The following is a 12819-nucleotide window of genomic DNA, read 5'->3' as shown; positions in this document are numbered from 1 at the left end:
TTAGTTGACACGTACGAACCATCATTATAAAAATATAATAAATTATATTAAGCCAGACATTATGTAATACCATTTAACGAATTTTAATCGAGGTTACAGCTCTTCATTTACCTGAATCAACTGGATACAAGCATAACCGGGATCACTAATAGAAGCCCTAAACATGAAAATTACAGCTATTCTATTAGTCCTGCGATCGTATCGTATTTAGTACCATTTATCTAAAGATCGGTGGAGTATCTAGAGAACCAAGTTGAAACCGCTCAAATTTGAATTTCGAATACAGCGTTTCCGCGCAATGAGCTCCTGACATCTGGCGGGCTGATTGGGACTACGTCTGGCAAGGTGCATATGAAGGATATGTAGACAAATTAATTCGATTTTTGTGATTTTATGTGGACGTTTTAATTGTGATGATATGAGGCTAACGTTCGTCGTCAAGCCTATATCTTTTTTTATGAGTTGGATGCAATGATATGAAATCAAGTTCACGGCAGCGTAACCATTGGCGATGCAACCTTCTTAAATATTCGATTTTTTTCATTTAGACTCCTCCCTACGAAGATAAGTTCATATCTAGTCACCGTCGTACATTACCTTTGCAATGTCGTTCCAATTGACTCGGCATAATGCGACTCTTGGTATCGCAACTCTTGCAGCAGTTTCAGTTGCTATTGCCGGGCTCACTGCTTGGTGGAAAAAGAAACAAGCCAGAGGACGTATTCCATCGAAATGGAAACGTGTCGGAGAAATTATGGAGATATATTGCTTCCCCATCAAGTCATGCGGTGTAATAAGACTGACTGAAGGCCAATGCACTACTCTTGGACTGCAGAATGGGATGCTTCGCGATAGGTATTAATGAATAACTGATTCCTTTCATTCTAAGGCTCCTTTGAATCTGCTAACTTTTATCTTCGTATATTGCGTTTCAGCATTGCAAATCTTATGTAGTTCCCCTCATTTTTTCTATTTTTAAATCAGGGTGTTTATGGTTACGGACTTGAAAAATAACTTTGTTACTGGACGCGCGTACCCGAAGATGACACAAATCCGTCCAAGTATAAATGAAGCCATTTTCTCCCTTGAAGCGCCGGGAATGCTCAGCATCTGCATTGACATGAAGCAGCTTACTCAAGGAAAATTAATTACTGCTAAGTAAATACAGGCCAATGGGTCAAAACATTTGTGCTGCTGTGGGAAGATAAGAATCACTAAAAGTTCTCTTCTTTCACAAAAATAATATTTATATTTACACTTTCTCTAGATAATATATTATAATATCATTGATACTTGAATTTTCTTGTCATAGAGTTTGGGGGCAGCCTGTGAAAGCAGTTGACTGTGGTGAAGAGGCAGCTACATGGTTTTCACGGTGCCTGCTTGGAGAGGAAACCGGTCTTCGGCTGGTTTATTTCCCCTCTGCAGCTCCATGCCGACCTGTGCGTCAGAATAATGCTGTTTTTGAGACCATACTCGAGGAGGATTCGGTATGAAAATATTTCTTCATGGGGATTGGGTGTACCGTATCTGAATTAGTAGTGGATACAGAAAAAACTCAAGGGGGCCGGTGCAAAAGATATCTTGAGCTACCCTTACTTTTGTTGTAATAAAAGAATAATCAAGTCACATGCAAAGTTTAAGAAAGTTTTATCTAAACTGATTATACACATGTACAAGACAATACCATCTTGTGATATAAAAAAGTTAAAATTGTGGTTCTGCAATGCTGCCGGCCCCGCAAGGATCAGTGGTGGATACATATGTATCCACCACTGATCCTTATTGCGGGGCCGCCCTATAGGGGGATTGATGGAGATTAGTGGCGGATACATACAGGGGCTGCGTGCCCTGTCAACAGCTACAAATTTCTTCTCTTTTGCCCTGTTTACATGTTACATACGAGTTAATGTCTAAATGTATGAACACAAGAATGAACATGAAAATGCACTGCGTAGTCTCCCAACTTGTGTGAATGCATGAATGGAAAATAGAACCTGTTCTATTTTGCGTTCCGGTGCACAAAAATCATTCATGCAAACATACATTAATTCGTATTTGTTAATGTGTCATCGAAACAGGCCTTTTCATATCCTTTACCTGTTACATATATTTCATTCAAGTTCTTCCTTTTCTGTTCTCGCCATTTAATTGTCCCTTGATAATTGTCTTCATCTGGCCATCATGTCTCAACCCTAGTGAAAATATGTATAAGATTTTTTTTCCTTTGGGAATGTAGATAATTGCTACAGTATTTTCATAAACAATTTAGGATACTTTTGAAAATGATGTGAAAACATTGAAACCGGTTGAGCAAATTAAAAAGTGTGGAGAATTACTACAGCTGTTTGTATCATTACCACCTTGAGGGTTGTTCCATCTTCTTGTCAAGGTTTTCATAAGGCTTCTCTTCTCTCCTAGTCTTCAAACCCCATACTCATGAAGCATGAGTACACACGTTTACATTTTAATGAATTTACATAAGGATGAATGCAAAAATGTTGTGTGCAACCATCCAACTTGTTAGATTGCAAGAATAGAAAGAATGACCTGTTCTAATTTCATATTTGCTTTGGCACATGTCCCAAGAGCGTACTCAGGATCAAAACTAGAAGGGGCAAGCAGTGGTCATTCAATTTGTATCACAGAAAAGGTTAAGGAAACCAAAATTTCAAGAATTTATTAGCTTATATTATAAAGAATTTTAACAGTGCTTTATAAATTTTTATAATTATTTGCTCAAAAAAATATTTTTATTTCAATTAAATAATTTATACTAATATCACTTTTCTTATATTTTAAGAAAATTTATTCAAAACTTTCGTTTAGAGCTATATTTACTTTGGCTTTTAGGGGAGGCAGCTGCCCCCCACTGGGTACGCCCATGACATGTTCCATTACAATCCACCTCAGTTGTCCATTCAGTTACACAAACGTAATTATGCCTAATTTTGCATTTTAATATGTCTTGTTACCAAGTCTCTTTACTCAGAAAAAAAATTCAATCACTATCATCATCTGGATCTGATTTGGTTGCTTGGGTTGGTATGTTAAATGAAATGCTCTGTCAAGATCGATCAGAGAATCGAGCCAATTCAGCTCCCATGGCCATAATATTCTACGATCTCAGGTCAATCATCTTCCTTTGTTTACCTATGGGGAACGGTATCTAATGAATATGATTTACCGAGACTGGAAATATGGAATGAGATCAAAAAAGATTAGTATATTTTTAAAATATCACTGTCAATGTTCCAGGGAGCTCTACCAGATGCAACATCCTTCTCCTTGCTGTCAGAATCATCTGTCGCTGACTTGAATCGCCGGCTGGAAAAAGAAGTGACAGCTTTGCAGTTCCGTCCAAATTTTGTCGTGCGTGGCACATATTCACCGTATGAGGAAGAGGACTGGGAATGGATTCAAATAGGGGAAGCTGTATTTAGAAACATAAAACCATGCACAAGGTAAATCATCCAGAACAGTGCTCGAGGGGGAGTTTTGGGGGATAAACCCCCCCCCCCCCCCAGAGCTCAGAGAAATTTTTAAGTGTAATCCATTTTACTTATTTGGATCAGTATTACTTATAGAATAGTATTAGGATTTATCAAATATCCCTCAGAAAGTGGTAAAACTCGCCATTTTGAACCATTACTCTTAAATTTTATCTGGAGGAGGGCCCCCTCAACTCCTGCTTACCCTGTTGGGTATGCAATACCCCCACACCCGTAAGTATTAGTTGCCCTAAAACCCCCTCTAGCCTTAATTCCTAGCTGCGCCCGTGATCCAGAATATAACTTGGAGAAATCTTAAGGATTTTAAACAGTGGCCTACGCAACATCATACGGTGGCCTTGTAAACTTGCTTTCAATACTAATTGTGTATTCCTTGATTTTCTGAAATGTGATAAATTATCACTCTTCACTCTTATTACTTTTCTATTCAGCATATTTATCTTTATGAAGCATATATAGCCCCCTTAAACCCCCCCCCAATAGATCCGCCACTGCATAGGGATAGGATCAGTGGCGTGACTAGGAATATGCTTTGAGGGGAGATGTAGGGCCTGGAGGGGTGACCCTTTCCCCAGGCAGTGGGGGGGGGGTGCAGTTATTATATGTATACCAAATGTAGACTGTAGTATTAAGTAATTTTTTTATTTCTGTGAGTATTTGCGGGAGATCTATTCCCTCATCCCTCCCATAGTCATGCCACTGGATAGGATAAAGGATGTAAATAAGTATTATGCCGCACAGAAGAAGGAACTTCAATGTGGGTAGATGTTTAGGCTGTGATGATTATCATACTGTTCTTTGCAAACCTACTTTAAATGGTAGAATACCTATTGTAAAAATAATAAAATGTATCTAGAGTGAGCGGTACTGTATCCTCAGGTGTCTTAGATGTTTTTGCCATTTTGCTTTTTGTTTTTGCTTTTCTGACCGTGAACCATTAAAATATCCAGAATCATTATCTTGCAGAAATGCCAAGGCTGTAATGAGTGGAGGTGGTCAAAGGGTTCAAACGATCTATCCCCATGGTTAGATTTAGGGATGTAAGGCATTAAGTGAACCCTCTGCAAATGTTTCCCATTTAAGTTTTTATTTGTTACATCCACGCATTACACAAGTAATTATTTTAATCTCCTTGCTCCGTAGGTGTGTTTTCACCACTGTGGATCCATATAATGGCCAGAAAGATCCTGGAATGCAGCCACTGAAGGAACTGAGAAGGTGAGCTTCATTTTACATTCATATCACTTTAATTAATTCATGCATCTCTTTTTCTACATGCTCTTTGTTCACATTTAACTGGTAGAATTCATTGGGTGGTGCTTTTTATCTCATAATAAACAGTGTAAAAATAGTCAAGATAATAGAACTTGAAAATGAAATAATGTGAATTGTTTTACAGAGGATATAGGGCAACTATGCAGATTTTTCAGCTTATTTTGACCTTAATAAAGTTGTTAATTAATGCAGTGGCGCTTTTTATTTGGCCATGGCTCCTTCAAGTTAACTGAAGCATTGCTTTTTTATCAAAGTTTAATCTGTAGTTATGATGGCATAGGCTTCAAGCTTTAGTGTTTCCTTTTTCTCTTAATGGTATACATGAATTGACTCTAATTGGCTGTTATTATATTCAGGTTATTAAAAGCCAATCAATATGACAAAATATGCAGTGTTTTGAAATGATTAGGAATTTGTAAGTATGTATCTTTTTTATATAAAGGAAATGGGGCAGCTTTTCATTTTAGGATTCAATAATAGTTTTGATGTCCCTTTCTATGGACAATTTAGTGGTGGACTTTGGCTTAGATCCAGCAAAGAAATCAATATTGAGTCTCCGATACTATTCAAATGGAAGATCAGAGGAATTTCTGGGGGGGGTGCACTAAAAAATGCCACAAAACGAAGATAACTTTCCGACCATAGGCAATTTTAATAGGCGATTATTAAGAGATGTTTCTTTAACACAGCTGAAGTCCAAGTAAACTTGAAACATTCTTTTTAATTAGTAAAAGAATTGTTTCACAAACGGAATTATAATGGAAATTATAAGCATCCTTGCATTAAATTGCAAGTGCATCCTTGCATTAAATAAAATGTTTTTCGTCCGATTTTATCTTTTATAAAGTTTGGTGAAAGCATCAAAGTAGGGCAAAACTCATGCACTGATAATCCACAACACATAATACACTCACAGATAATCAGGAGCGTACTGTACCATGGCAATCTAGCAGGGATAGCAAAGGATATTGGTATTATCTATGCCATAAACTCATTTTCACATCACAGCACAATTAATTTTCTGTCTTCACCTTGGAAATACATAGTTTATAGGGTTCTTTAATTTTGTGTTTGTAGAAGAAAAGTATTTGATGAATTATAAAGGATTATTTTTGGCAGAATTTGATCAGTTTTAATTTGGCCTTCATTTTCCGTTATGTCCAAAAATTATTATTTTTCTATTTACCAAATCAGCTGCCATTTTTAAAGCATAATACATACCCAACAATATAAAGCGCTCAAATTTTATCTTGTTTATGAATGTATAATATAAATATCTGAGCAAATGTCAGGGGAATGAAAGTAAATCATTTGCCATGACAACTATTTTTTCATTTAAAAAATTGTTGTAAAAGCCAGGTTGGAGCCCTCATCCTAGCCAGCAAGACCCACTCTACCTCCATGTAGAGGTATAGTGGATGCACTGTGGTACAGGATAGGGTATGGTTCAATTTTCCGTAATAGCCTCCATTGCCAGGTTTTGCGTTTAGCGATTTAAGATATCACTTTCTGCTGTTCAAGTTTCACCTCATATCCTAACCAGCACTATATCATATGTTTACATGAAATACAATTTAACTTCAGCTGTGCAAGTATAACATCTCATAAACGAATTTCGTTATGCACACGTTAACTAATTGAAGTGGTGGTTACGAACATGCCCCATTCAGAAAATAACATCTACAGAAATAATATCACTGCTTTCTTCTCTGTAAATGCATGTATGGCAAATGCTTCTCTCCAAACTTCCTCTTGAAGTTTTATGATGTAGTTTTAGGGACCTTTTTCTTTAAATGTGAAGAACATGTTTGAGGTGCGTTACAGATGTATGAGGATAGCAAGAAATAAATTCCATAATTCACTCGTGAGCTCACTTGCAGAGAATAATCATTGAATACCATGGTGATAAATTAACATAAGTTTATTAGTGCTCATCTGTAGTAAACTAGCTATAGGCAATCAGAAAATGATGGTTAATTGTGAAACATTTTCTGTAGAGAGGTTGTTCCCTCGAATAGTTTGTGATGCTTTCATGTGCTCCACAGCTCATTGGAAAGCATAGGTGATTGTAAAATATTACCATCATCTTCTTGCAATAGGCTTTACTCATATGCATGCAACAAAGTATCTAAGTATGCAATTCAAATCTTACATTTTAATTTGAACCATACAATTTATATTTGAATTCACGAGCCCATTCAGTGTTCATTCTAGTTCCAAGTTCAAACGCCTATAATGGCAAGTCACTAGCTAACTCCATTTACAGGAAAGCCCCTCCATCTCCAGGCAAGACCGCCAGCCTAGTTTGCAGCATTGAGGGATCCCAAGGGGAAGACCAAGCATCGGTTCTGCATATCACCTGTTACTTTTAGTTTTTTTTGTTCGATAATTTGCAGATATTTTCCAAGAAATTCAATTTTAAAGACAATGAATGGAATGCAATTTAATGTTTTTACTGCATAGTATGGAGATTGCGACCTATGGATTCGAGTTATATGTACATGCAGCCTGCTTGAAGGTCATTTTGGTAAACAGGTAGTAGCGCCTACACCCCTTACAAACTGCATCTCCCTACATACGGCAGATTTTCCCTCGTTTACGCCTCCACTCAGCCACTGCTACGCATTCAGAGGGCCTTATTTAAAGAGGAGGTTAGCTAGTCACTACATCTGGAGGTTATACGTATGCAAAGAAGAGGCTTTTTGGGCTGGGGTAGTTCAGCTTAAGTAAATGTGTATAGCTTTTCCAGTCAAATTCAAAATTTGAGTGCAGGATCCCGGCTGTATCTTCCTTCTATCTAGAATCCCTTTTGTTACCTATACCAAAGTAGATAGTTACAACCATCTTACCACTATCCCTCATAGAATCCTTATTTCTAGAATAGCGATTACATTTTTGTGGTGTTTAATCATGTATCACTTGCCACTATCGTGGGATTTTTCAAGAACCTGTGCAGGCTGTTACCTCTAAACATGAGTTTTTTTTTGGAAAATTCTTCATAAAGAGTAGTTTCTCTCCATTAATTTTTTTTTCAAACGAAGTTGATTGGTTATATGGAACAAATCAGTTACATTCATATTATTCATTGTGGAATTGAGAGTCGAATGTTCGCTGCTTCGCAAAATCTTACAGCATGGACAAGAAACCATTTTCCATGGCCTAAGTATATCTTTGGAGTTCCTGATCTACAATAATTTTCATTAACATTGCCCCTTTTCTGTTAGATCTAGAAAATTTATCATGTGAGCAATAGTCAAAGGGGAAAGCCATCTCTGTAATATAGAATGCAATGCTAAAGGGCGTATGATATTGGAAGCTGAAGGTTTCTATGAAACCTAGAAGCATTTTTTTTACATGGGGAACTCAGTTGACCAGCTAATGGTGCGTAAAATCAGTATTTATCATTATTTAATAATATGAGATGTGTCATGGTGCTCTCTCTCTTCTTTCAGTTACAAGCTGATCATGGATGAAAAACTTCGACCCTTTACTGGCGAATCTCCTGTCATGGGAATACACTTAGGATTACGTAAGCATGGCATGGTGAAGGTCGGAGACCCAGTGTATGCAGGTGTTAGCTAAATGGCCTATCCAAATCCAGAGATGGAAATTATTATATATTTAGAGAGCTTTATATGTTAGTGAATATATTTTTGTAGTACTTTACCGAAGCTATCGTTAGAATCCATAGCACATTGGAGGATGTACCACTTATTTTTCTGTTCACCCGTCTTGCCATGAGTATATTTTTTAAATGTGCCAATATCAAATGAAGGTTGTGTAGAATTTTGTATTTTAGTTTTGGTTTCCAACATGTGTTTCATGTCCCTAGTGAATAATCACAGGACTGCCCAGGAATACAGAGAAATGTTTGAAGGCATTTTAAAACCCCCTATAATTTGTTTCTAATTAAATAATGAATAATTTTCTCATGCCCAATTAGACTAACTTCGTCTTACTTCAGTTTTGCAAGTTCGGCAACTTTTCCTGGAGAATACAAAAAATGTGTTTGAATCTAGTGATAAAGCAGGGTTTATATTGGTCAAAGAAGTAAAAATTGCAACTTTAAGTCAGGAAAATGGCAGGTAAATTAGATCATTATCAGGGATAATCTCCAGACATGAGGTAAAAAGATGAAAATAATGGCTGGATTTGCATGGTTGCTGTGTTTGAAATACTAGGTTTTGTTGCCATTCCAGTTGGGTGGCGAGAGCGTCGACTTGGTGTAACTAGACTTATTTTCTGCTTCTAAAACTTTGTTTTAATTTCACAATATATCTTCCAGAAAATGCATTCATGCGACAGCTTTTTAATTAATACAACTTCAGGAAAAGTTATAACACTCAGACTGGAAATGAGTGAAAAGTCTGGGAATATAAAAAATTTGTTTGAACTTTATAAAGATAAGTGATAACATGCATTACACTGGTAGCTTACTAGTACACACACAGCTTCGTTTAATTGACTACTAAATCATTTTCTCAGAAGTTTATTTGATTTTGATAATATTGGGGTAGAAGTGTTTTTTTTTACATTGAAATACTTGGTAAATCTGATGCTACCCTTGCAATCCATCTAAATATATGTACTTTATTTATCCCATAATCTAAATGATATTATGCACATCTTTCTCCATTTCTTTCCATCATGCTTAGGGATGACATTGATGTTATTTTTCATGTCATCAAGTGACATTGAACTCATGTTGGAACCTGTTGAAGTTGATGTATTTGTTAGAAACTGTATCCATTTAGAAATATAATAGCCTTTTGATAAGGTGTGATAGAGTGCAACCCAGCCGTGATAAGCAAGTTGTGATAGCACTAGCTCAAAGTACTATGTATTATGTACTAGTTTGATAATGCCAAAGTGGTGCTTAGTCAGTAAGTGGGTATATTTACCGGTAGTTTTCTATTATCTCACTAAGGTTGATAAAACCTGCTTTATAACTCTCATAGAGCAAAAACTTGTTCAAGCTGTGCTTATAATACAGCCCTAGATTTTTATACCCTAGATTTTCACTGGAGTTAATTTGCTGTGATAGTTGACACTCTTGAGTAAAAATGTGCACATAAATAAAGTGCCGGAAAAAGACTGGTGTTCCAGTTGTACAAGCACAAGTGTTTCTTGTTGAAAGGGTCATAAGAATAGCATAGAAATTTGAGTGCTTGCCCAATTGATATTGTAGCATAATGTATGTGAAAAATAGGCTAGTTAGTCACCAGGTAGTTTACAAAAAGAAGCAACTGCGAAGGGTGACCACCAGTTTCAATTCAGCCTTGTCAATTCAATTTGGGCGTGTAAACAGAAGTGGCCTGACCAGACTATAGCATTAAAGTCCAGTTAGATTTGTCCCCTTTTTGAGGAGGCACACTGAAATCTAAGAATGAAGCAGGTGAACTGGTTAGAGTGGTAAATTCATCAATCTGTCCAGTTCAGATGCAGCCTTAACTGTTACACAATGAACAAAATGAGTTTAAATGGTTGTATGTAATCAATGGCGCCGACTCAATGGGGCCTGAGGGGGCCCGAGCCCCCCTCAAAACTTCGTTATGGGTGTGAGGAAAAAATGTTTCAGGCTTGTCGATTTTCCCCGGAGTGTCCAGATATCGAGAGTCGATTTATTAGGGTTCTAATGTTGATCATATGACTCTTCTAAAATGCTTAATAAAACTTCATAATCAATACTTAAAAAATATGCCGGGGCAAGATCCCCAGTCTGGGCCCCCCCAATATTTTTTGTAAGTCGGCGTCGCTGTATGTAATTATATACAACCATAATATTCGCAATGCATTGTAGCATAAAGTGGTCCTAAGACACCATTGAGTGAGCATATTTTTTTAAAAATGCCAGAGGATATTAATAATCTCTATAAATAAGTAAGAACTTCTAACAGTAAAACTTTTGCACCCAGTTTCCGAGGGTGAACTTAAATCTGCCCGGTGCCAGGCAAATTATTTCTGTTAAATAACAGAGTACCCCATGTATTGTATAAATTAACTTCAATTGTGGAAATTAATGATGAAGGGAAAGATTATTTTTATTTTAGTTAAGCATTGTTCTAATTTTGCTAATCCTTGAAAATTGTTTATTTTAAAACTACATATGTTGCATGCCATTTTGCAAGGATAGATGTTCATGTCTGCATTTTTTAGTTGATTGAATAATGTATCTGTCTGCTTTGGACAATTTTGGTACCCTCCTATAATACAATATGCACTCCTTTATTTTTTTCAACACTTCCGTTCTCTTTTCTGCCTTGATAATTGTTGTAGATGTTTGACGCATGTTTTAGTTTGAAGAGTTTGTGTGAAACTTATTTTTGATGATGACATGAGAATTTACTGAACTAGATAATACAATTCTCCTCTCCTTTAATGAAATATATTTTAAATTAGAAATTAAAGTTATTATTCCCCATTTCTAATTCTTTTTATATCATAATTGTTGCAGTGCCAAAGGAGATTTAAATTTTGTCCAACTTCTTACCTACTTTTATAAATTTGAAAATAAATAGGAATGTCTTTCTTTTTCAAGCAGAATTATCAATTCTACAGTACACATTTAGGAAAACTAATCAAAAATATGTACATATAACCTAGTAGTACAGGTTGTTGATCAATACAGGAAATGTGGGAAGCATTTGGGAAATTAAAATGACCTTTAAAAATACATGATGTAGGCATGAGATAAATTTCAAGAAATGGCCTGTCTCAAAGAAATCTTACGCAACTCCGTAAGGTACCTGGGCAACTAAATTATTTCTATTCATATTTCATATTCTTGCCTGATTTTGTCCTTTGAGAGAGCATTATCATAAAAAAAGTCAACTTTTAAGCCTGAATCGTAAGATAATTTATTCTGTCCCTTTCGAGAATAATCCAGTGACTGCCAGAGTGGTCACTGAAAAATGGGTACATTGAATGAAATGAATCACGTTAAATTTTCTGTAAATTAAAATATTAACTAGGTCATTCACTAAAATGACATCCTATGCTGTATACATATTTCATTTTATCATATCCTCAAAATTTGTGTGCCTATATACAAGATTGTGATGTGGAATGATTCGTCATCACCTTCATTCTTGTCTAAGCCAATTATATGTATGTAGTTTGGTATCAACTATAATTGCAGCCGCGGCGGCCAATAGCAGTCTAACAGGTTGTAAATCCTCCATCATACGCTCATAATCAATGGTAACGGATTAGTTATGGGATTAACCATAAAATCAAAGGATAATATCATAGATCCCTTTCTAGTATAGGATGGTCTCATCCTAGGAAAGTGTAAATGCATGCAGGAATTTAACTAGTAATAGGGTGGTTTCCTATTATTTTTTTATTACCTAAATCGAAAGATTATTATTCCTGGAGTACGCATTTCACGCTTTTAGATTTTTAAATGACAATATCTATTTTTTGCGATTAAATGAAAAGTGAACATTTTCAAGTGTGCGAAAATGCTAAGTATGAATGCTGGGAAAAGCCCGCGTGACATCATTCTGGTTCCCGCTGCCACCACGTGAAGTGACCTTGGGGCGAGGATATGTACGCCGCTACGATGCAGGCTGCTAGCAGGTAGCGGAGTACCCAGCTAGCAGGTAGCACTTGGCTTAAATAAGGATAGGCAATTTTAATAGGTGATTATTAAGAGATGTTTCCCTGAGCTCTGTGCCCCATGCATGCATTGGTAATCTCAGAGGATGTAAAACTCCTATCTACTCATATAGAAACTAGGTCCCTGTGACGTCACGTTAAGTGGCATCACATGAGCGCCAATCAAATGAGGTTAAAATTGACCATTGCCATTTGTGCGAAAAATCCACAGAGAAAAAATCATTCGCCTTGACCGGGATTCGAACCCGGATCCCTCGATTTCCGGCCGAGTGCTTTAGCCAGTTAAGCTACCGAGGCGTCATTCTTCCCTGTGGAAATTTGTGGACTATACCGGACAAGGTGGTATGGACTGCTGAGCATATTATGCGACGAGCAGTCCAAATCGTGCGCACGGCGCCACAGCCGGAGAGTA

At 36.6% G+C, this 12819-nt stretch overlaps 1 protein-coding gene across 1 annotated transcript; it reads left to right on the top strand.

The window, feature by feature from the left end:
* Positions 1-334: 334 nt before the first annotated feature.
* LOC124162608 (mitochondrial amidoxime reducing component 2-like) lies at positions 335-9904 on the top strand. The gene is made up of 6 exons (XM_046539196.1): positions 335-855; positions 985-1158; positions 1313-1490; positions 3259-3464; positions 4656-4730; positions 8240-9904. The coding sequence occupies exons 1-6, from the start codon at positions 605-607 to the stop codon at positions 8367-8369; spliced, it is 1014 nt and encodes a 337-aa protein (XP_046395152.1). The 5' UTR covers positions 335-604; the 3' UTR covers positions 8370-9904.
* Positions 9905-12819: the final 2915 nt, after the last annotated feature.

This window comes from Ischnura elegans, chromosome 7, assembly GCF_921293095.1.
Source record: "Ischnura elegans chromosome 7, ioIscEleg1.1, whole genome shotgun sequence".
Classification (NCBI taxonomy): Eukaryota; Metazoa; Arthropoda; class Insecta; order Odonata; family Coenagrionidae; genus Ischnura; species Ischnura elegans.
This window is presented reverse-complemented; position numbering and strand designations above follow the sequence as displayed.

What these genes read in the sequence shown, in the direction of transcription:
- LOC124162608 (XM_046539196.1), top strand. Translation starts at nt 605, where the DNA reads ATGTCGTTCCAATTGACTCGGCATAATGCGACTCTTGGTATCGCAACT. An exon ending in CCATACTCGAGGAGGATTCG is followed by an intron (nt 1,491 to 3,258) that starts GTATGAAAATAT and finishes TCAATGTTCCAG; the next exon opens with GGAGCTCTACCAGATGCAAC. An exon ending in AACATAAAACCATGCACAAG is followed by an intron (nt 3,465 to 4,655) that starts GTAAATCATCCA and finishes CTTGCTCCGTAG; the next exon opens with GTGTGTTTTCACCACTGTGG.